This window comes from Pavona decussata, unplaced genomic scaffold, assembly GCF_977016875.1.
Source record: "Pavona decussata unplaced genomic scaffold, jaPavDecu1.1 SCAFFOLD_52, whole genome shotgun sequence".
NCBI lineage: Eukaryota > Metazoa > Cnidaria > Anthozoa > Scleractinia > Agariciidae > Pavona > Pavona decussata.
The window spans coordinates 496887-520000 of NW_028145474.1; the positions used below are offsets into that span (position 1 = coordinate 496887).

General features: G+C 38.5%; 1 protein-coding gene across 1 annotated transcript; it reads left to right on the forward strand.

Moving 5' to 3' along the window:
• The first annotated feature begins 1046 nt into the window (after positions 1-1046).
• On the forward strand, positions 1047-20790 carry LOC146480763 (uncharacterized). The gene is made up of 10 exons (XM_085109104.1): positions 1047-1165; positions 1925-1979; positions 6715-6969; positions 7980-8168; positions 14842-15081; positions 16187-16372; positions 17983-18246; positions 19529-19686; positions 19952-20180; positions 20297-20790. The coding sequence occupies exons 1-10, from the start codon at positions 1133-1135 to the stop codon at positions 20569-20571; spliced, it is 1884 nt and encodes a 627-aa protein (XP_084965230.1). The 5' UTR covers positions 1047-1132; the 3' UTR covers positions 20572-20790.
• Positions 20791-23114: the final 2324 nt, after the last annotated feature.

Genomic DNA, 23114 nt, shown 5'->3' on the forward strand with positions numbered 1-23114 from the left:
GTTTTTTTTGACATTACATAAAAACTGCAGGTATGCTATGTAGAATTCGCTTCTATAACTATCTTGAAAATCTCATGCTATAGTTTAACTTACGGCTCTTCCTGCACTAGGGAAATACGCTCGGTCTAGGCAGATAATTACCCCACAAGGCTGATTAAAAAATTTACATTACAAAAGAAGCGCCACAAGTCATAACATTCTTATCATATACCGCAAAATATTTTCCTCTTTAATTAAAAAGACGGGTGTCTTAAATGTTCACCAAATTAATGACCTACGAATTGTTTGTTTTGGTGTTAGTGCTATCGCAAGATCGCACTAACGTTCAACAAAAGCATAATTCTTGTGAACTCTATTGACACACGTTAAAACGATAAAACACTTCTGCTCGTTTTTTAAACATTACATAAAAACTACAGGTATGCTATGTAGAATTCGCTTCTATAACAGTTAAACACTCTTGAAAATCTCATGCTATAGTTTAACTTACGGCTCTTCCTGCACTTGGAAAATACGCTCAGTCTAGGCAGATAATTACCCCACAAGGCTGATTAAAAAAGTTACATTACAAAAGAAGCGCTTCGAGTCATAACATTCTTGTCATATACCGCAAAATATGTTCCCCTTTTATTAAAAAGGCGGGTGTCTTAAATATTCACCAAATTAATGACCTACGAATCGGTTGTTTTGGTGTTAGTGCTATCGCAAGATCGCTATCCACTTATTTCAGGGAATGAAATAGTATGGAATGATTTTAATATATACCAGGAAATTAGAACATATACATAAAATTTTTAACACAACTAAACTATGGAAAATAACTTTGGTTGCGTTAATAATTAATACCGTAAAGTATCAGTGGAATTATTAACATACAAATCAGACAAGTTTTTACTGCTGGAACTCTTTGATGAGACTCTTTCTTTGACTGACAATGGGATGTCAGCATAGCAACTAAATTTCTTAGCAGGTATCAGAAATATGTCTACATGTAAAACAATCTTTATACCCGCAGGCGAGCGTAGATTAAATTTACCTCAAATTGCCAGACGACTTCTTTCCTCGTCGTAAAAGCAGACCTCGTAAAATCCTCCTCGAGGGGTCCCTGGCCGTTCGTATACAAGTCCTCATAATGCGAACAAGGTCTAAAGATTCCCAGCTGTTTGTAAGTGTAAAAGATTCACGACATACCTAAATAACGACTACTGAACTTTACGCCGTTTCATGTTCGATGGGGGCGATATGGTAATTGTTTTCTCTTTAATTTTATGGACATGCGTCAACTTTATTACGTAATTAAAGGAGCCAGTTACACTACCACGGCCGGGCTGACTCTCAGGTAGCGATTTATCAGTAGTCTAAACAAGCCAGTCCTACATCAATTTAAAAGAAGGAAAAGTTTTTAATGGAAATTAGAAGACGGTGTATGAATGAGAACAGTTCTTATACAGATGAATGCTCCTCCCCTAGTTACTAAGCTGTTGAATATTATTTTCAGAAACGTGCCACTTGTACTGAAGAATATTTCCTTCTAAAAAAAGAGACATTCCCTTGCAGTTAGTAACAAAAGCTGAGCGCTTGCTCCAGAAAAAAGATATATTCTCTGCTTCGTGACAAGATTATTTCTTTAAATTTTCAGGCCCTTTTCATTTTTAATGTTTGTATTGGAGAGCATCCCATTTCATAACCTGATAACCTGCCTTAAATACTGGTTAATAATTTAATATCTACGTAGTTTACTCCCTTGCGACGATATAACTAAAACTTGTCATTCAATATTTGTCGAAGTCAAGTCACGTACCCAAATTTTTATTTATCTCAACCGTATAACACTTTGGTAAGTGATAAATTTGTTGTCAGCACGACTGGTTGATACCCCTCTACCAGCTAGTTAAGCAGATTTATCGTTTTATATATAATGCAGGTAATGAAGGAAATTGGAATCATCTTGATATTTGGAGTCACTTCGGTGACTGCAGGTAAGCAACTTTGAAGGAACAAAATAATGTAACTTAATCCTTTTGTCTTAACATCGATATTAAGGAGGCTCGCAGCAGTTTTCGGGACTTAGGGTTAAAGTTTTGAAATTACAATCTCGCATACAAGATAAACTTCGATCTCCTTCATACTACATCATCATTTCAACATATGATCAAAGTTAAGTTTCTCATCTGTTTGCAAGCAACAACTATTATCATAGCAAGGGTAGCGCATAGCCTCTCATTTTAAACATTGTCGATTATCTCAAACTCTATTCACACACTTTATGACGAAACTTTAGGGATTTAAACTACTCAATCTAGACAACTTGTGGGCGAAATTAGAAAAAAGTCTGTAAGAGCGTTTTCAAGTAAATAATGAATCAATTTTTACGGAGTGATTTTGTTTATTCCCTCATTTCTCACCAATATCTCTGGCAAAATAAAACTTGACACTTAAAAAGGTCTTTCCTCAAAGCAAAACCATTCAAATGTATAGTGAGCTTCATGGGTGTCTCCGATTTTAAGATATTTACGTTTAAAAAAAGTGATAATAAAGCGCAGATGAATGAAAAAGTTCCTACTTTGCATAAATCGAGATATCTTTAAAATGCCCCCACGGATTTTTCTGTTAAATTACAAGCGGTTAGAGTAAGAATCATGAAGGAGATCGAAGTTTATCTTGTATGCGAGATTGTAATTTCAAAACTTTCACCTTAAGTCCAAAAACACTGCTGCGAGCCTCCTTAAATGCGATATAGTAATATGTATTTAATATGGATATCCTCGTCTGGACAGCAGGAAAGTCACAATACGTATATATACAAGTATACTATTTTATCATCACGCGATCATGGGTGACAAATTACGTTCACTTTATTGTATCGAGAAACGTTGCCAAAGCAAGTTTTTTAATTTCACGCGTAACTCTGAAATTTCGCGACAAAATTAAGTAAATTTGTCACCCATGATATTAGAGCATGTAGAAACTTCGGCCTTGTTCAGTGCAAATTTTACAGAAGATGCAAATTTGAATATAATTTGCATCTTCTGTAACAGTTGCATCAAAGAAGGCAGAATTCTGCAGAAACATGTTTGTAAAATTGAAAATCGTCGTTTTATAATAGGCCTTATCACGGTTTTGGACGCCATTTTGACGAGTAGGCAAACACGTCCTGAAATAACAATGTTTGTATGGAAATCCGATGTCAAATAATTTTTATAAAACATCGCTTCTGAAAAATTTATGAATTGGAAACTTTTGGCACTGGGAAAAGGATTTTAAGAAAAAAGAATTGGAGGGATGTAGCTGTGTCAGAAAGCGTCCAGTTGTGCTTTGAACTTTCCATACATTTCCCTTTATTTTTTTTCCGTGAACTATTTTTAGTAGCAATTCACGGCTGGTACAGTCACTGAATGCACGGAAATGTCAAAACGCAACTAGATGCTTTCTAGCACAGCTACATTCCTCAGTTATTCTGTAGAATCATTTGCATAGTGCCTAAAGTTTCCAATTCATGAATTTTTCAGAAGTAATGCTTTACTAAAATTATTTGACATCGGATTTCCATTCAAACACTGTTATTTCAAGACGTGTTTACCTACTCGTCAAAATGGCGTCGAAAACCGTGATAAGGCCTATTGTGACTTCCGCACGTCCAGACCTTTTGGTAGCGAGGATATACAAATAAAATACATATTGCTATATCGCGTTCAGTTTATCATTGATGTGGAACAAAATAAACGGGACCAAGTTACCAGTTTAAAATAGAGGTGATTTGATCTTTAATATGTGCTTTGTAGGTAACTTGGGTGAATTTGTGGAAAAAAAAATAATAATAAAAGAAAACGGATGGTGTTCTATTTTATAGTGTAGTCTTTAAAAGAAGAAAGATCCTCGTAGTTATTTTTAAATAACTACGAGGATCTTTCTTCTTTTAAAAGTTAAAAGTTAAAACTTAAAAGTTGCGTACTAACTGCAAGGATCTTTCTCCTATTTAATATGTCACCCGCAGTTCAAAAAGATGTTTCATATATTCCTTTTCATTTATTCATCCTTCACGGGTAAATTACGAACTCACAATACTGGACCAGCTCCCAGTTGGCTTGATAGCTCAGTTGGTAGAGCACTGCACTGGTATCGCAGAGGTCCATGATGGGTTCGGATCCCTTTCAAGCCGTTCAAGGCTTTCTTTTCGCTTAAGGTGCATGCGTAAATAATTGCGAGGGTCTTTCTTCTATTTATTCTCAAAGTCTTTAATAATTCAAAAGCCAAAGACAAAGAAAATCCTGCACCCAGGGCCGTGTTTGAATATCTGATGAAAAATTCCTCGTTTTCGCATCCTTAATTTCTCATTCAAAATTAGTTTTTTTTGAGAAGTTACATCAACACTCGTCACAGTGTTTCATCACAATATGAAAAACCTCGAAGTTCGTCAAAAATACCCCGCTACGCGTCGTACTTTCAACTCTGTTCTCGATGTTTGATGTGTTTGATACTCGGTCACCCCGCACAGTTCAAATGTATGTTTCATATACAGTATTCATATTTGGTAAAGTCTTTGGTCGGGAGGTTTTGCTTTTCTAGTGGCGCATAGCGTTTATTACAACTTTGTAGGAACGAGGAGAGCCGCATCAGCTTTAGCTGTGATTTGCAGGTATACTGATATGTAGAAATTAACGTTCAAAAACTCAGTAAAGTTGGCTCACGCCCTGTGTTAAACGTTTACGTTAACATTAGGAGAAAAGGTTCCGGATTCGAGACGAATCCGAAGCTTTTTGGTCCCAGATTCGTTTCCGCACAAAACATGAATTGAATCCGTCACCAAACCAGTGGAGACTTATAAATCCAAAATCCAAAGTGGAAACTTTTAACCCAAATATTTACGAATGCGGAACATTTTTAATGTGTAACGAGTTTTCTGGTGAATCCGGACACTTTCTACCACAGTGAAATCTCTCCGCAACTCAGAAAGAGCCATTGTTATGCCGTAATATTCAACGAAAGTGTTTTTAACGTTGTATCTAGTTTGAAAAGGTTGATTGTAGAGCAAGCATTCAAGTATCTTTTTTGTTCTCTTTGTATCAACATCGAAGAAAATATATATTTGCATATCAGTCGGTCGCACGCTAGTTTTTGCTGATTTACTGGCAGTGCCGATAGCAGATATTCTCAATGCATCTTATCGCGAAGGTCGTCTCCCACCCTCATGGAAAGAAGCAGATGTTGTGCCGGTGCCCAAGCAAAGACCTGTGCGGGACATAAACAAACACCTTCGACCCATCTCCCTGACACCGATCTTGTCAAAGATAGCGGAAGAGTACGTTGTCGACACTTATGTCAAGCCTGCTGTCCTCTCAAAGATCGACCCACAACAATTTGGAACGGTGCCCAAATCCAGCACCACGCATGCTTTGATCAGTATGATTCACTCTTGGGCAAAGTCAACGGATGGAAATGGATCGACTACGAGAGTCATTCTCTTTGACTTCCGGAAAGCATTTGATCTGATTGACCATCATGTTCTGGTGCGGAAGCTCTCTTCCTATGATATCCCAAGGTCGATTTTGTGCTGGATCATAGACTTCTTAATGGACCGTAAGCAAAGGATAAAACTGAGCCGCGATTGCTTCTCGGAGTGGGAAGCTGTTCCTGCTGGGGTCCCATAGGGGACGAAACTGGGCCCCTGGCTGTTTCTTATCATGATAAATGATCTTTCTGTAGCAGACACATCCCTCTGGAAATACGTCGATGATACCACCCTTGTGGAATCAGTATCGAAAAACGAGTCTAGCTACATGCAGTTACAAGTAGATGAACTTGTACGACAGTCGGAAGCTGATGGTTTCCAACTCAACGAGTCTAAATGTAAAGAACTGAGAATATCTTTCTCTAGATCAGGAAGTTCTGTGGATCATATCACTATCAATGATAAGCAAATCGAAGTTGTTCCGTCCGCAAAGCTGTTAGGAGTGGTAGTTTCTGAAAACCTCAGGAGGAACGCGCATATAGAATCTATATGCAAAAAGGCTGCGACACGCCTGTACTTCCTAAAACAGCTAAAGCGCGCTAAAGTTCCATCCAAGGATATGTTACTTTTCTATACAACCTGTATACGCCCTGTTTTAGAATATGCGTGCCCAGTCTTTCATCATTCCTTGCCACAATATCTGTCTAATGAAATGGAAAGGTTGCAAAAGCGCGCGTTGCGGATAATACAACCCGACCTATCCTATGCTGAGGCCCTAGTAGCTCTGGACATCACGTCACTGTACGAGAGAAGGAAGGCCTTGAGCAATGCTCTATTTGACCAAATTGTAAGGGACCAAAGCGACAAGCTCCATGATCTGCTGCCGCCCCGCAATGAGTCTACTCATTGCACCCGTAGCCAGAGATACTTTAAACTACCGATTTGCAAGAGAAATAGGTTTAAAAACACTTTTATTATGGCGAACAGTTTTAATTATTAGTAATAATCCTAATTATTAGTAGTTTACGGTTTTTATAATATTTGTCATATATTTATAGATAATTTTTAATCTCTTGTAAAGTAAGTCGTATTTCAGCCGGCCCGGGGGCTGCAATGATTTTACTTAATAAAGCTATCTATTATCTATCATCTATCATCTATCATCTGATTACTACAATCCAGAAAGATCCCAGGATTCAAAGGTATCTGAAAATGTTCCAGTATGTTCAGTTTCATACCTAATATTTGTTTAACTCTAAACCTAGGTAACTTGGCCCTCGCCCAACCAACAAGCATGTCCAGCTCTTTAAACAACGACGTTAGAGCTTCATTAGCGGTTGACGGGAATCCGCAACGAAAGCTGTATTTGAATAATGTATACTGGTGTGCAGTAACCAGTCTGTCGAAGGACCCATGGTGGCGAGTGGATCTGGGGACGAGTAACATTGTACAGGAAGTAAAGATAGTCAGCAGAGCGGATGGCGACGGAAGTGGATTAACAAACTTTGAAATACGAATAGGTTGGTGTCCATGTGGTCATAAATAAGCCCAAATCTTTAACAGTGACTGAGTTAAAAAAAAAAACTGTATAAATTGCGGGCTCGGGACCCTGTTGTTCGGCCGACGAAGCTAACGAAGGGTTGGTTTTTCTAGAAATTTTAATTTGTCCCTCAGTTTTTATTGTTCTTAGACTTTTCAGTTTAACTTTAGCTTAAAATATCGGCTTTCGAACAAACCGCCCGGGGTTTATTTTTTAGCCACCTTTCCCTACCCCCTCAGGGGAGACTTTCCGGCGTTGTCCTCTTTCCAACCAGGAGAAGATATGTGTATTTGAATGTGGCGAATCCAGAGCTTCAGGTATAACTGGGGTTCTCTCTCGAACTCTAGACACGCTTCTTTCGGTGAAACGAAATATCTCGGCGCCTCGACCCCGGGCCGCGGTTTCGGTTCAAAAATAAGAGGGGAGGGGCCGGGACCCCGGGCTTCTAACGTAGATCCGCCACTGCTGGCAAGGCGAATGCCGGGATAAACTCTATTTAACAATTAGATTATGAGCTCGAGATTTCTATCGCGTGATAGTTGATGAGGGCGAAGCCCGAATCAACTATCACGCGATAGAAATCGAGAGCGAATAATCTAATTGTTTTAGTATAAATCTACTAGTCGTTCAAAACTAAACAAGTAAATTATCTATTTCCTCATCGCAGACACTTCGAAAACGCGAAGAAGCGAGCGCCATTTTGTTGAAAATCGCTACTCACTATCTATCACAGAATAGATAGCGAGTAGCGTAGCCAATCAGAGAACGGCATTCGTGATAGAACACTAGTAGATTTATACTAAAATGGATTAGCATCTCATTTAGCGGGGTATGGATACCCCTTAGTTTGGCTTTCTGCTGCAAACACAGGGTAAAGCACAAACTGTGTGCATGCTTGCTGTAGGCTTCCGAAATGTGTGCTCTGACTTTTACCCTTGCCTCCTGTGGTGCCATGTTCGTCCTCAGTATTACTCCTTCCGTTTTCTTCAGGGAACAGTCTTGAGAATCAAGGCAATTCTAATCAGAAGTGTGGTGGCTCATACATCATGACTGCAGCTCAAGCTGTAAAATCCTTCTACTGTTATCCGGGCATCCAAGGACAATACGTTAACATCCGGGTCCCTGGCGAAAACAAGAAGTTGGAAATCTGTGAAGTATTGGTAAATCCTAACCCTACAGGTGAGAAACATGTCTCTCAAATAATTAGAGTGACCTATTTGATTTTATAATAATAATAATAATAATAATAATAATAATAATAATAATAATAATAATAATAATAATAATAATAATAATAATTTTCTATAATAATAAGACCTTAAGAATCAAAACTGTCTATAGTCAAAGGAAAGATATTATAAAATTATTTCTAAGCCTCCATTTAGAAGAAAGAACTGAACAAAACCAAGAAAGCTAATTTGAATTTTTTCGCGTTTGACATTAATATGACATCATAATACTTTTTCCCGCTCTTCGTACCAGCTTACAGACATAACAGCGATTTGAGGCTAAATTGAACTAACAACAAGGGTGGTATATAATTTAGTGGTCTTGGGCTCACAGGCTCGCCATTGCACTGATTGCCGTAGACCCAATCTCGTGACAGCCAGAGGAACAACTATAGAAAACAGGACCACTTTTAGAACAGTGTTAGGCCTAAAGTCGCCATTAACACCTTCACGTAGTTCAGTTGGCAAACCAGAAGATACGAGGTCTACTAAAATTGTTCTAAAAATGTTTGCTGCTATGTTAATTTCAGAGTCTTATGGGAATTCTTTCAGTCAATGGCACCGTATATTCTACTTGCATGCTATTCCGTCCAATAATCCTGAAGGGTATATGAAGAGTTCGTGGTATATCGTTTGATACTAGTTAATCGGTTTTGTGTGACGTGATATACAATATCCAATAAGACCACGCAAATATTAATAGGTTAGTTATAACAGCTGATTAATTGGCTCCTGCTGATAGGCTGTAGTGAAATTAAACTGATCCGAGTGTACCGCGGTGATTGCTCATCAATGGTCTCAATGCTGCTTAAGAGGGAATGTCTACTAACACCGAGCGAGGGGTGGCACATGATAAAAAATGAAAGTCCTTCACAAATTGACTAAGGATACCCTATGGAAGCTCTAGTGACGTGGTGGTTTTGATTTCTCGGAATTCTTTTTTAAACCCAGAAAAATTGAATAAAATCTCTTCGGGCTCAAGTGTCTATAAAAGCACCCAAAATAGACGTGTCCCATACCTTCTCTCAACTTCGCTCTGTTTAATTCGCATAGATAAAAAACCTCATTTTAAGCTTGGAAATGTGCAGTTGAAGTGTTTACGAATCGTTTGAGGCCAATAATAGATGGCTGCTTTAGTTTTGAAGGTCATGGGGAAGGTACCGAAAGTTATTAAAATTGGCTCAGTCGAAATTCTCAATTTGGCGCACTTTTTCAGGAGAGAGTTTCCCTACCCGGTAAAACACCGAATCACTTGAAATTAAGAATTCTTGATTGACTAAATGCCGTTCTAAAACCAGGTTTAAAAATCAGTTTCGGGCTTTCTATCAGCGCTGAGAACTAACGCTCTCAAAATCGCGATAATTGCAACATTATCTGTCAACAACTGTAAGCGATAAACATGTTTCTGTCAAAATCACCGAAGACTTTTGTGATTTTTCTCTTGTTTCCCTCAATATTACGATAGACCAAACAACAGAAAGCTCATATTTAGCTCACCTTGAATAAGATGTCATCTAAGTATCAGTTTCTTCGCTTAATGTACCATACAAAGCCATCATAGCTCGAAGGGTTGATAATTGATCTCCTTCAGTGACTAATGACTTCTGCTATCGCATTCACGTCACTTGGCAAATGCCACTGAATTGAAGGGGCAAGAATCCTTTGACGGTAACAAAACCCTGTCAGCTCATAGAAAATATTAACAGAAATATATAATTTTAAAGTTCTCCACAGTCATCTCAGAAACCGCCGGACTTTATAATCTTCCGTCTTCGACTGTTTTGACTGTACTTGTTTCGGTCACGCAACGGCTTCCTTCGGAGTGATTCGTTTTTCTTACATACAGTGTATGGCCAAAATCGAAAAAAAAAAAAAAAAATAGATAAATAAATAAAAATCCAAACCTCAGGGCGTCTGAAACTAGTTCCTTTAAAGTTATTTGAACATGCAAACGTGACTGTTCACGCATTAACGCGGCTTTTGAATTTCTCCGTGAACAGTGATGTTCGATTCAGGTTGTATATTTCACGACGGTCATGGCGTGTGCTTGAATGGTTTATTCAGCAAAGATAATTACTTGAATGATGTTTTCACGAGAGGAAATTGAACAGATACCGGTATAAGGTGATATAAGAAAATTGTGAGTTAACGAGAACTTTTTTAGTTTCTCAAACAGAATGACGTTCGTTCTTTTCGCATGTGTCGGTTTGCCAAAATAACAGCTATAAACAAGATAAAAGATATACAGACAGATAAGGAGTTCCGTGATCACTGATGATAACAGTACATAATGTACCTGAAAAAGGGTTGGGTGCATCAATTCTTCGTTAACAAGATCTTTAAAAAAGTTCAGTTTTCTGTTTAATCGTTAATTTTCTCTGATCTGTAGCACTTATTATTATTTATTATATTAGTTTTTAATGTGTTTATGTTAGTTACAACAAGAGAGGATGAAGCTCTCTTGGTTACAATGATCTGTTGTGTTCTTATAAACACCGCCGTTGCTCTGATTGAAACTGATCGTCACGCACCTGATGGACACACAATGATGACGCTGGAACGATTACCAAATATACAAAATTTCCATATTATAAAACACTCGTAGTTTTTTGTATTTACGCTGCGTTTAAAGAATTTTCTGATAATTTCAATCATTCTTACGGCCATTTCGGTTGTGACCGGGTGAAATCAGCGTGTGAGATTTGCGGATGCTTCAATTATCTGACAAGGTGGTCAAACAGAAAAAAAGTATTTTAGTAAACCGTTCAAATCTTTCGTTGGTGCAACTCTAGTGCAAAACCGTTAAGACAACAACCGTTAAGACCTCGTGAAATTTCACAGGACAAATACGTTTCGGGACAACACTAGCAGTGTTCGAATAAGTGATGTTTACTCCGAAGTTGAGCTTATCCTAGCGCGCGCGTGATTCTTTCTTCCGCTACATTTCTGTGTAGACCATTATAGACTTGCCACAAGTCGTCTTCTTAATATACACCGAAAGAGTGACCAACAAGGCGACGGAGTCGTGAGCCGAGCGCCTGACTGGACTCCCACGAAAACGGACTTTGAGAAAGTCTAACCTATCCCATCTCAGTGGGAAATTGGCCGGTGCAGAGGTGGTAACCAATGACGAGATCCGCATGGGCTCTCTTAACATACTGCAATACTGACATGGTGAGAAAAGCTGACCGTGGGATAGGCAAGTCGGAGTCCATAGCTTTATTGCGACAAACAGGTGTACTGATTCCATTGGGCTCTTGAATTGGTAAGTACACCTTAATTTTGTCCTATACGCTGGCCTCCTCTGTGACTGATTCGCGAACAATTGGCCAATTTAGTTTGGAAACAGTGCAATCCAAACGTAGCCGGGACCCACGCAGTCGTCATTTTAGGGGACATCGCTGGTGTTTTGAACTTTGAACTAATCACTACATAAATCAATAAGTGAGCTTAGCAATCTTTTGCATAGGTATATGCCGTGACCGCGGGCCTATTGCGGAAGCTACCGAGGCGACACCAAAAACAGTACCAGAAAACTGTAAGCATTGGATCGAGCCCGAGGGGATTGGTGGGGGGGGGGGGGGGGGTGCGGGGGGGTTCTACTCATAGTACACAGTATGTGTGAAACGATAATAGGAATTAAAATTTAGGCGTGAAAGGCTCGGCCGCCAAAAAAATATAGGAGCCCCTTTGGCTCGTCCTTTTGCACAGTTCAGATTCAGAACATAAAATAACTTTATTATATCACATCAGGAGCTACATTTAGGTCTATAGACGCACTAAATTCGTACTTGGCATCTACAGACGTCAGCCCTATTAGGTCTCAGCTAAAACGCTCATCGGAAAATGAGAGCGGACGAACTTTGATGGTGGACAAGGTGTGGCTCCTGTCAGGTACATTCCAAGAAATAACACCACATGACAAGGCGCCCTGTCTCGCGCAATACGTTCACCAGACACGCTGCGTCGCCAGCTCTCTAGTGATAAACATTGTGATGTCGCAGCACACCGTTGATGTGCTAAACGAACTTAAAGAGGGGTTTGCATTGACTGTGAAGCAAGCAAAGGCAAACATCTTTACATCGTCATGGAAGGCCCATTGACCGGCGCTCTATCAACCAAGATGCTGCAAGGGTCGACGTCCTAGAGCGACCTGAAGAGTAATCAATTTTGGTTGTCCGAAAACCAAAGTGCGCGATTCAGTATATATGGTATATTCCTTCGCATGTCAGCATAGCTCAAATCCTATCTAGAACTCCTTTTTTTTCTTTTTTGTCTTCCGGAGACGGAGAGGGGGAGGGAATCCCCCTCCATAACTTCACTAGTATAAAAGGCATGGCAATGTCGGCTATGACACTCCGAGGAGAGATCGTACGTTCAAGCATGTCTCCTCTGGGGTCCGCAACGGATAATGACGTCATATGACAGCTAGACGTGATGGAAGCGGTTGTCATGTGGCCGACACCAGCACTCCCTATAGCGCGAGACGAGAAGTCCTTTGACAGAGCTTCAGTCGACTATGCAGAGAAGCTTGCGGGACAAACCACGCTGTTACCGGTGGTCAGCATAGTCAGTAACAGAGCAACAGACAAGATATGGTATGGATACTCAAGTCAAGTGCGTTACGAAGGACTCGGTTCTAGTTCACAAGTCCTATTTGACAGCAAACCGGAAGTAAAGCAGACCCTGTATGCGACACTTGCAGTAACTACATCGTGAAACAAACCATTATTTAATTTATTACAATGTATTGCTGTGACAAATGATCTAGTTCAAGATCAATGATCGATGTGTGCTGAAGTAGCTAGCAACCTTAACAGCAGGTTTCTTCTCGCACCTTGCCTCGAAGAAAGTACTTGTGGATGATGAACCAAAAGACGATAACGTGCCGCTGTTCGGGAAAATGAGCACGCGCTCACCCCACCCCCGCCCCACCCCTATTTTTCATTTAACATTAGGAAATTTGTATTTCCTTTGGCATTGACCTCTCAGCTGTAACAATTCGATGGAAAAAGCCATACATCGACAAACTGCATTCTCTCTTTGTCAAGGATGCGCATGTCAGCAGTGAGGAGTGATTTTTTTCTGGCTGATAACATTGTTTTGTCCTGTCCTCAAGAGAACAGTCAGGGATGACTTTTGCACGAAGGCGAAAACCAAGGCGTTAATACTTAGTGGTTCTAACAAAAAAAGTGTTCCCCAAGGTCTCACCTCATTAAAATGCAGAGTATCATACTTTAGCAAGGCTTGCTTTGTGGCTCAGTCCTTTTGGTGTGTATAGATGATAAAAACATTCGGCTATAAATCATCGGTCCTGTCCACACTTTGGTAAAGATTACATTGTTTTTAATTTGTTTTTCGTTTTCAGCATGTCAGGACACACGTTTCCCGTGTGTTTTTTACACAACATAGTCAAACCTAACGTCACGTGACATTTTATTGCGTGACTTATGCCATAAACAGAGTCGAATTAATCCACGAGTGCTTTCGCTTCAAGTAAATCCTGCGAACAGATCTCGAAACGACAGCTCGAAAAAAAAAAAATCGTTCCGAGATTCAAAGGCCGAAAATCAAACTCATCTCTATTTTAAACGATCTTCAAGTCGAAAAGAAGTGGTCCGATGGTAAGTCATTTGAGTATATTGTCGTTCCATCGCAATGAGCGATGATAATTTATTCTGTTGACTTCACACATCAATATGGCTATATAATAATGAAAGGATACAAACCCAACCAAATATCTTATTTAGACAATGCCTTATTGCAGTTTGCGAAACATGACCTTTCACTGGTGGTTTAAAGCCGAATGCCGAGGTAAACTACATGAAATTTCAATAGTTTCTCTTAGTTTGGTTGCAGTCATGTGCAGTTTGTTTACACGTTGATATTGCGATTTTCGTGATTCTGAGACCGCTAATGCTCGGCGCTGGTAAAAAACCCGAAGCTATTTTTTAAACCTGGTTTTAGAACGATACTTCCTCAATCTATAATTCTAAATTTGAAGGGTTCTAGTGTTTTACCGGATCGCGAAATTTTCTATTAAAAAAGTGCGCCAAATTCAGAATTTAGAGCGGAGCGAATTTTTGAGATTTTTTGTGGCTCCCCGTGACCAGGAAAATTCATCCACTAAAGTATTTTTGGACTCAGATACTTAATAAACACTTTAAAAGCAAATTTTTAAGAAGAAAACTGTGTTTTCTTTGATGCAAATTGAACATAACGAAGTTTACGAGAAGGTGTGAACCATGTTTATTTCACGAGCCCACGCTTTCATGAGTGGCCGTCACTGTTTTTTCTATTTTTTCCGGTTTAAAAAATATATTTCGGGAAAAAAATCCCACCACGTTTTTTAAACTAGTATGGAGTATCTCTGGACGGAATATGCAGAGTTTTGATTTTTTCATCATGTGCCACTTTTTTATGATTTCGCTCGGTCTTAGTAGACATTCCCTCTTAATATGTCACTGCGGTCTATACAATGAAAGTACCTTACTATGTCCCGGCGATGGTTTTTACATTCTAAACATTAAATTTGAGAAAGAAATTAAAACTGACGCAATGATATCAAGACGTTCCCGATCCAGTGGCAATTTACTCTTATTACAATGATTTTGCATCTTTAGAAAACCTTGTTCTCAATATGTCCACGTCTCAATCGTCAGTGGCAGCGGAAGGTGTTTCTGGAAGGGCGGTGGACGGGAATTCTGATAGAGATTATCGCGGAAAAACTTGCACACACACAACTCGTACGACAAATCCCTGGTGGAGGGCAGACATGGGATCCAGTCATTCCGTCTCGGAAGTGTTTCTGGTAAACAGAGTCTCTTTTCATGAAAGACTTGTCAACATAGAAATCCGAGTTGGTAAGAAAATAACATTGACAATGACCGTAACAATAAAAACGGCAGAAGCTAGTAACAGAAGCAGTGTATGTTATGGCAGTAAAAGTAACAGCAGCAGTGGTAGTGATAGTAGTTGTAGTAGTAGTAGTAGTAGTAGTAGTAGTAGTAGTAGTAGTAGTAGTAGTAGTAGTAGTAGTAGTAGTAGTAGTAGTAGTAGTAGTATAGTAGTTGTAGTAGTAGTAGTAGTAGTAGTAGTAGTAGTAGTAGTAGTAGTAGTAGTAGTAGTAGTAGTATAGTAGTTGTAGTAGTAGTAGTAGTAGTAGTAGTAGTAGTCGTAGTAGTAATAGTAGTAGTAGTAGTAGTAGTAGTAGTAGTAGTAGTAGTAGTAGTAGTAGTAGTAGTAGTAGTAGTAGTAGTAGTAGTAGTAGTAGTAGTAGTAGTAGTAGTAGTAGTAGTAGTAGTAGTAGCAGTAGTTTTTCGTTTTTTCTTCTTTATTTTATGTTTTTTCAGTTTAATGGCACAATATGAATATAACGTACTGGAAAGTGCCTTAACGATGATCTGTAAAATAGCAAAAGCCTCATTCAAAGACAGATCACTTACTAACTAACCTTTGATTTGAAATACACTATATATACAAGAAACAATGACAGCATTTAATGAGTGAACGCGGACATTGACATTGAAACTGCAGAAGGGGCCATTTGAGAGATGCGTATTTCGTTTATTTTTTTCTTTTTTTTCTTTTTTATCAAGTGGGGCTGATTTAAAAATGCCGAGTTTCATTTTTTTAAAAACTTTATGAAATTTGTTTTTTTCTTTTTCTTTACAAAAACATTATGCTCGAAAGTAGTCTCAGTTATTTTTTTTTTTCGCAATCGAATATTTTTTTAAAAAAGATTATCACTGAAATTTTCCTTGAAAATATTATCTTTTTTTTAATCGAAATGAATTGTAAATAGGTTTTTAATGGCTCTTTTTTATGTACTTTTAACTTGTAAATAGCAATTTGTGTGGAATATTTAATGAGTCATAAAATATAAAATACTACTATAACAAATGTACTAACATTTGATTTGGAACGGGCCCCAAAAGGCAGGGAGTTTTCTTCTTCGTTTTCTTCAAGGTGATAGTCTGGCAGACAATGGTACTGCCAATCCTCAATGCGGTGAACGCTATTCCATGGCCACCTTGGCTAAAGCCTCGTTTTACTGCAAGCCGAGGAAGACTGGACGATACTTGAATATCAGGCTTGTGGGAAATAGCATGGCACTCACGTTATGTGAAGTAGAGGTTTACTCCGAGAGCAGAGGTGTGTTCCTTTTAAACTTTCGGGATTTTTTTCCCATGATTGCAGTTATGCGCCCTAATGAATGAACTTGGAAACGTTCTGTCTTGTCTTTTGTGTCGATTTTTTTTCTTCGTCATCCACCTGAGATTGATCAGAGAAGAAGCTAGTTATTACTTAGTTCCACCGTCGTTAGAAAATGATTTAAACGGTCTAAACTGTCAACTTTGAACTAAATCTGGCAGATTTATGCATTGTTTTTAGCTTGCCACCCCCCTCCCCCCTCCCCATTTCGTTCTGGTCTTTTCTTTAAACTAAGCCGTAAAATTGGAATTAACACAATTCTTGACGTCATTCTAGGACTGAAAGGGTTAATAAATGCGTTGATTTTTGGGTTCAAGTACGCTTCGAACAAGAAAAAAAAGAATTGCGCCGGCTACAATATCATTTTTTGGGGATAGATGACTCGCGAAAACCAAAGAGAAATTAAGAAATGGGTTGACTTTCTGCAGTTGGATGCCATGGGAAATATCATGTAGGAAGATTATCAGTCGTGGGAAATCGTGGAGCACAATGTCGTTCGCTAATGCTTCAACGCATCCGTGTTACTCACAATGGCAGTAGCATTCGCTGATTTGTAAAAATCTAGAGGCCGCTATTTCTTGTACTGTTACACACAGATAATAACATACGAATACATTGAGATGTTATCAAGTGCAACCAGTAGATGTGCATTTTATAGAAAGAAGAGTTTTGTAATAAACCATATTTGTAATCTCGGTACTGCACTGGAGGTTCAATATATCAATGGAGAAGATTGTCTTTATCAGGCTCCGGTGAGGAAATATATTAAAAGAATATTTACATGTGAAGAGATCCCCCGCTTAAGGGGGCACTGCCACGGCGATTTTACTGTATTTTTGTCAAAACTGTTCAAAGTTTTGACAAAAAACCTGTTTTATGACATGAAATCGGTCTTAAAACACAGGGTAGAAAATATTAAGGGTTTCCTCCTTGGAAGAGCAAACTATATAACGTTTTTTATCGACTTCTCTACAATACACAGGAAGAAGTTGAAAAAATTGGCAAATTTTTTCAAGTTTTAATCCGCTTCCATCCTAGCCATCTGCAACCAAACATAATTAACAGTAGTTTCTGTGCGCTAGAAGGGTTATTGTTAACAAAACTGAACCATTATTTTGACGATTCCATTGAAGCAAATACATTTTTTGGTTATTCATTGTCACACTAAAAACAGGTGACACTGCCCCTTTAAGCCTCCTGCGCAAGCTAGTTCCAGTTCAAAACCGAGAATACGGTTTATTTTCGGACTTCTTTTCTGGTTTATTTTCAGACTTCTTCGTTCCACTTAGTCGCTTTGGAAGCATCCTCTCCATCTCTCTTTCTTCTTAATATCTTGCTAAGCAAGATATTAAGAGAAATGAGCTCTCAACTTCCAATTAATTGCTGGAGTGCAACTGAATGACGTTTGCTATAAGACAAAGAATTAAATGGCCAAAATTTTGGGAGGAAGGGGTATGAAGACTAATCTGGCTGATTATTCTGTTACAAGGTTTCCCAACAGCCAGACTAAAGGAACAGAAAAGTAATTTAATTTTTTTTGTTCTGTGCAGCTTTCCTCAAGAACAAACCCAACACTCCAACTACAAAAGACGTAAATGACGGAAGCTCCCTTAACCTGTTGTGCCCAGAGCCTTTCGGATATCCTGAACCGTTCATAGCCTGGGTCAAAGATGGCGTCGTCCTACAGAACAGCTCGTCCGGCCGGTTCTTGAATCTGACAGCTATCAATCAAACTTATGACGGCTCGGCAATCGACTGCATAGCCAGTAACAAACATGGCGCTGATTATCACAGATTTATATTGAAAGTGAAAAGTGAGTAATGGATAAAGTCAATTCCATATTTTGAATCCACTGTAAGAGAATTAGAAAACGCTTTGGGTTTGTCGGTAATACCAAATGACTCTTTGTGCCACAACGATAAGTCGATTAATTATAATCGTTTTAAATTAGCATAAACATTCTAATTAAATATATACATTTTTTTATCATCGCTCTATTTTCTGATCTCAAAATAGGATTGCACTGTCTCAATAACGCTTCCCCGCTCTCACATGCCGATATGGATCACCATCGCTAAAACACGTGTTAGTTTATCGCCGTCTGCCTCACATAAATAATGATAACATTTGCTTTCACTTTTTTTTATCATTATTTGAAACAAACTAAGGTTGACTAAGAATAAGGGGAACAGCTGTTAGAAAGCTGGAAAGATATTTCTGCAAACTTTCGCTGATACATGACAATTAAAGAGCCATTTTGTATTCCAGTAACTCCGACAACTTCTTAATCACACCTCTTGTCATCATTGCACACATTCGTATTTAGGAATAGGGTTGGTCGAAAGCACCCTAAATTTATCCATGCCAAACTGGCTTCAGTTTTATTTAAGCTATTTGTCAAGGTCGGGGATAAAAAACGGCTGGTTCAATAGAAGCAGAATAAAATAGGCTATTTTGCCTTCATACGCATACGTAATAAAATGGTGACAAGTGAAATTAGGAAATAATTTCACGCGCGTTTTGTAAAAGTTCCGATAATTCCCCGAGCTTTTAGACGAGGGAAATAATTAGAATTTTGACAAAACGCAAGTGAAATTATTTCCTAATTTCACGAGTATACCATTTCATTACCTTTTAATATCATGAGTGACAAATGACGCTCACAATCGTAGTCGGTTCCGTCTTGTTTACACACGCACACAAAAAAACCGCTCGAGTACTTTATCCAACTGCTTAGGACGAACCGTCTCAGGGTTTTCTCAACGCCATTTTCATCACACCAGTTCTTAAAAACCGTCACCCAGTTAATTGTGCTCTTTCGGGTATTTAAGTTTCTCTGCAGCGTCTTTTAATGCCGTAACTTCTTTCATTCGTAACATCTTTAGAGCTGGACGCCATGTTGGCACTGAGATACAGGAAACGTTGCCATAGCAATTTTGTAATTTTACATGTGAAATTATAAATTAACGCTGAAATTTCGCGCCGAAATCAAGGAGTCATTTGTCACCCATGATATTATTAATGTAATTTGCTCCAGATATCAAAACATTTAGCCCCAGTAGCTGCTAACGAACTTTTTATATTTATTAAACAAGGTACAAAGTCCATGTGCACCGAGTTCAAGGATATAGCCAACGATGGAAGATCGATCCTTCATATAGCAAGCAACGAAGAGTCCGCACAAAATGACGGCCACATCAATTTAAACTACTGGTATCGCTTTGTTGAACAAGGGACGAAAAAACCCATGAAGGTTTGTTGTTCTTTAACAAAAGCAAACGTGATCTGACTAGTCAAAATGCATTACTGATAATAACTTAGTAACATGTTAGGAAACCAGAACTGGCATGCTGAAATCTCGAATACAGATGCCAGGTGCGACTTTTGCAGAACAGGCGAAAAAGTTAGTAGTTATGCTATGCTGTTAACACAATCTTTGAGCTCTTTTTCGCTAAGTGAATTTAAATTCTCTTTTCTTTTTTTCAACATTCTGATCTTTAACTTGATTCTCTCATAAGTTACCAGACTCCTTCCCAGATCCTTGGGCCTGTGGTACCCAGGCTCCTGGTTGGCTTCGTGGAGGACATCCTGCTATGAAAGATAACGTTGTGTTGCGAGAGATATGCTTTCATTGGAATGGAAAAAACTGCTTTGTTAAAGTGCAGGCCGAAGTCAGGCGTTGCTATGGATACTATGTGTACAAGCTGCAGCCGACTTCTTTTTCCGTGAAAGCAAGATATTGCGCAGGTAGATAAAACCAAGTTTAACGGAGTATTATTCCCCCATTTATTAGAAAAATAAACTCTGAATGGTTTATAAACAACTATTTCGCTAATTCTTTGTGTTTGCTTAATTTTTTTTAGGGCAAGAAGCAACAGACTACAAAGATGTCATTTTCAAGCAAGTTACGTCACAGAACGGAAACCAGTACGGACTAGGAGGTCACGTAATTGCTTTGGAACGTCACGTGAGTGACGCCTGGAAGTGCATGGTTTACTGCCTCACGGAAAATACATGCGTATCATTTAACTACAACATCAACAGCAAAGCGTGTGACCTTAAAAGTGGCACAGGATCACATGACCTTAATGGCTTAGAAGAGCGGCCTGGTAACGAGTACTACGAGAAGGTCGACTGATCTCGTGATAGCAGCAAAACGTTGACTTGGTGGCCGTTTCAGTGCTGTAAACATATCAATCTCGTACCTCGAGTCTTCGGTCCTTACCGCGCACGCTTAACGCTCACTTTTCGACCGCTGACCAAAGGAAACGAAGATTCTGGGTACGAGATTGTAAACATAAGTAAAATATAACGAGAGCGTTCATAATTTCGTTTGTCTATTATTACAATAGTCAACTCTTTCCAGTTGTTTGAAGGCGGGTAGGAAGGGAGGTCAAGGAATAAATAACAGGACCTCTTTTGATAACAGTGTTTGGTACACTGACTGAGTTATCCTGTATAAATATTATTGTATTATTAATATTATTGTATTAGTAAGAGATAAATACCGAGAACGGAGGTATTAATCCATATACATCCCGAGGGCCGTAGGCCCGAGGGATGTATATGGATTAATACCGACGTTGGAGGTATTTATCTGACTTATTTCATGAAATTATTCCTTTGTTCAAGGGGACAAACGCCGGCTAATGAGTACCGTCACACTTAGGTGAGAAACGGAGAACAATTGAAGCAACCTGATGTGTGCGTTTCTCGCAGTACTGCTAATGTAAATGAGGGATTTATCTGTATAAATCCCTCGTTTCAGTTAGTTTAATATTCATGAAGGATGTAAGTTAAATAAAGGATGTTGAATAACAAAAGAAAATGTGTGATTCATGAAATAATTATTGTTATTATTATTATTATTATTATTATTATTAATTTCGATAAAACTGTAACTGAGGAATAACGTTCGGTGCATGCGCAGTTTTGGAATCATCCAAGTTCACTGAAATCTGTAAAGCCGTTTAAGAACAAAACAAGTTTTTTGAGTTGAGTATCCACGGCTGTAAAAGTTGTCGAAGTTAGCTAAATCATAGCGACCAATTGTGTATCCTGTATCAATTTCTTACTGTGTTTTGTCACAAACTACAAACAAGGGAATTAAAAGCCATGATGTTTAATATATAAAATGAACAATGTAGTGGAAGAAGAGAGAAGAAGTGCCGTTGACTGTTTTGTGTTTTATAGTTGTATGTAGGTAAGAAAGCTGAATTGGCACAAATGTTTTGTGTGATTCTGTCAGGTTAACATGATAACTGTTAAACCATAAAATACCCCGCTCTTTTTCAAGTTAAAATTTTCAACATTGTTTGTTATAAATTTGCTCTTTATTCGGGTTACTTTAATCTTAAAAAAAAAAACTCATTAATAAGTCGTAAGCCCATTGACGTATCAAATGGTCGATAATACATCACGTGGAGTTACTTTCTATCGATAAACCTCCTCCTTATTAGTATGCGGTGTTTTATCAGCTGATAAAACATTCTTTATTAGTATGTGGTGTTTTTCTCGAATTCTAATTTCCAACGTTCAACAAAAGCATAATTCTTATGAACTCTATTGACACACGTTAAAACGATAAAACACTTCTGCTCGTTTTTTAAACATTACATAAAAACTACAGGTATGCTATGTAGAATTCGCTTCTATAACAGTTAAACACTCTTGAAAATCTCATGCTATAGTTTAACTTACGGCTCTTCCTGCACTTGGAAAATACGCTCAGTCTAGGCAGATAATTACCCCACAAGGCTGATTAAAAAAGTTACATTACAAAAGAAGCGCTTCGAGTCATAACATTCTTGTCATATACCGCAAAATATGTTCCCCTTTTATTAAAAAGGCGGGTGTCTTAAATATTCACCAAATTAATGACCTACGAATCGGTTGTTTTGGTGTTAGTGCTATCGCAAGATCGCTATCCACTTATTTCAGTGTATGAAATAGTATGAAATGATTTTAATATATACCAGGAAATTAGAACATATACATAAAATTTTTAACACAACTAAACTATGGAAAATAACTTTGGTTGCGTTAATAATTAATACCGTAAAGTATCAGTGGAACAATTAACATTAAAATCAGACGTGTTTTTTCTGCTGGATCTCGTTGATGAAACTCTTTCTTTGACAAAGGGATGTGAGCATAGCAACTAAATTTCTTAGCGGGTGTCAGAAAATATGTCTACATTTAAATCAATCTTTATACCCGCAGGCGAGCGTAGATTAAATTTACCTCAAATTGCCAGATGACCTCTTTCCTCTTCGTATGAGCAGACCTCGGAAAATCCTCCTCGAGGGGTCCCAGGCTGTTCGTATACAAGTCCTTAGAATGCGAACAAAGTCTAAAGATTCCCAGCTGTTTGTAAGTGTAAAAGATTCACGACATACCTAGATACCGACTACTGAACTTTACGCCGTTTCACGTTCGATGGGGGCGATATGGTAATTGTTTTCCCTTCAATTTTATGTACAATTCAACAAAAGCTGATAGAAATGAGATGGTATGTTTTAGGCGTGGCGATGAAGTGTGAACGATAATTCTTTCAGTCACTGACAGAGTCATACTCGGCCGAATATGCCTGCGTCAACTTTATTACGTAATTAAAGGAGCCAGTTACACTACCACGGCCGGGCTGACTCTCAGGTAGCGATTTATCAGTAATCTAAACAA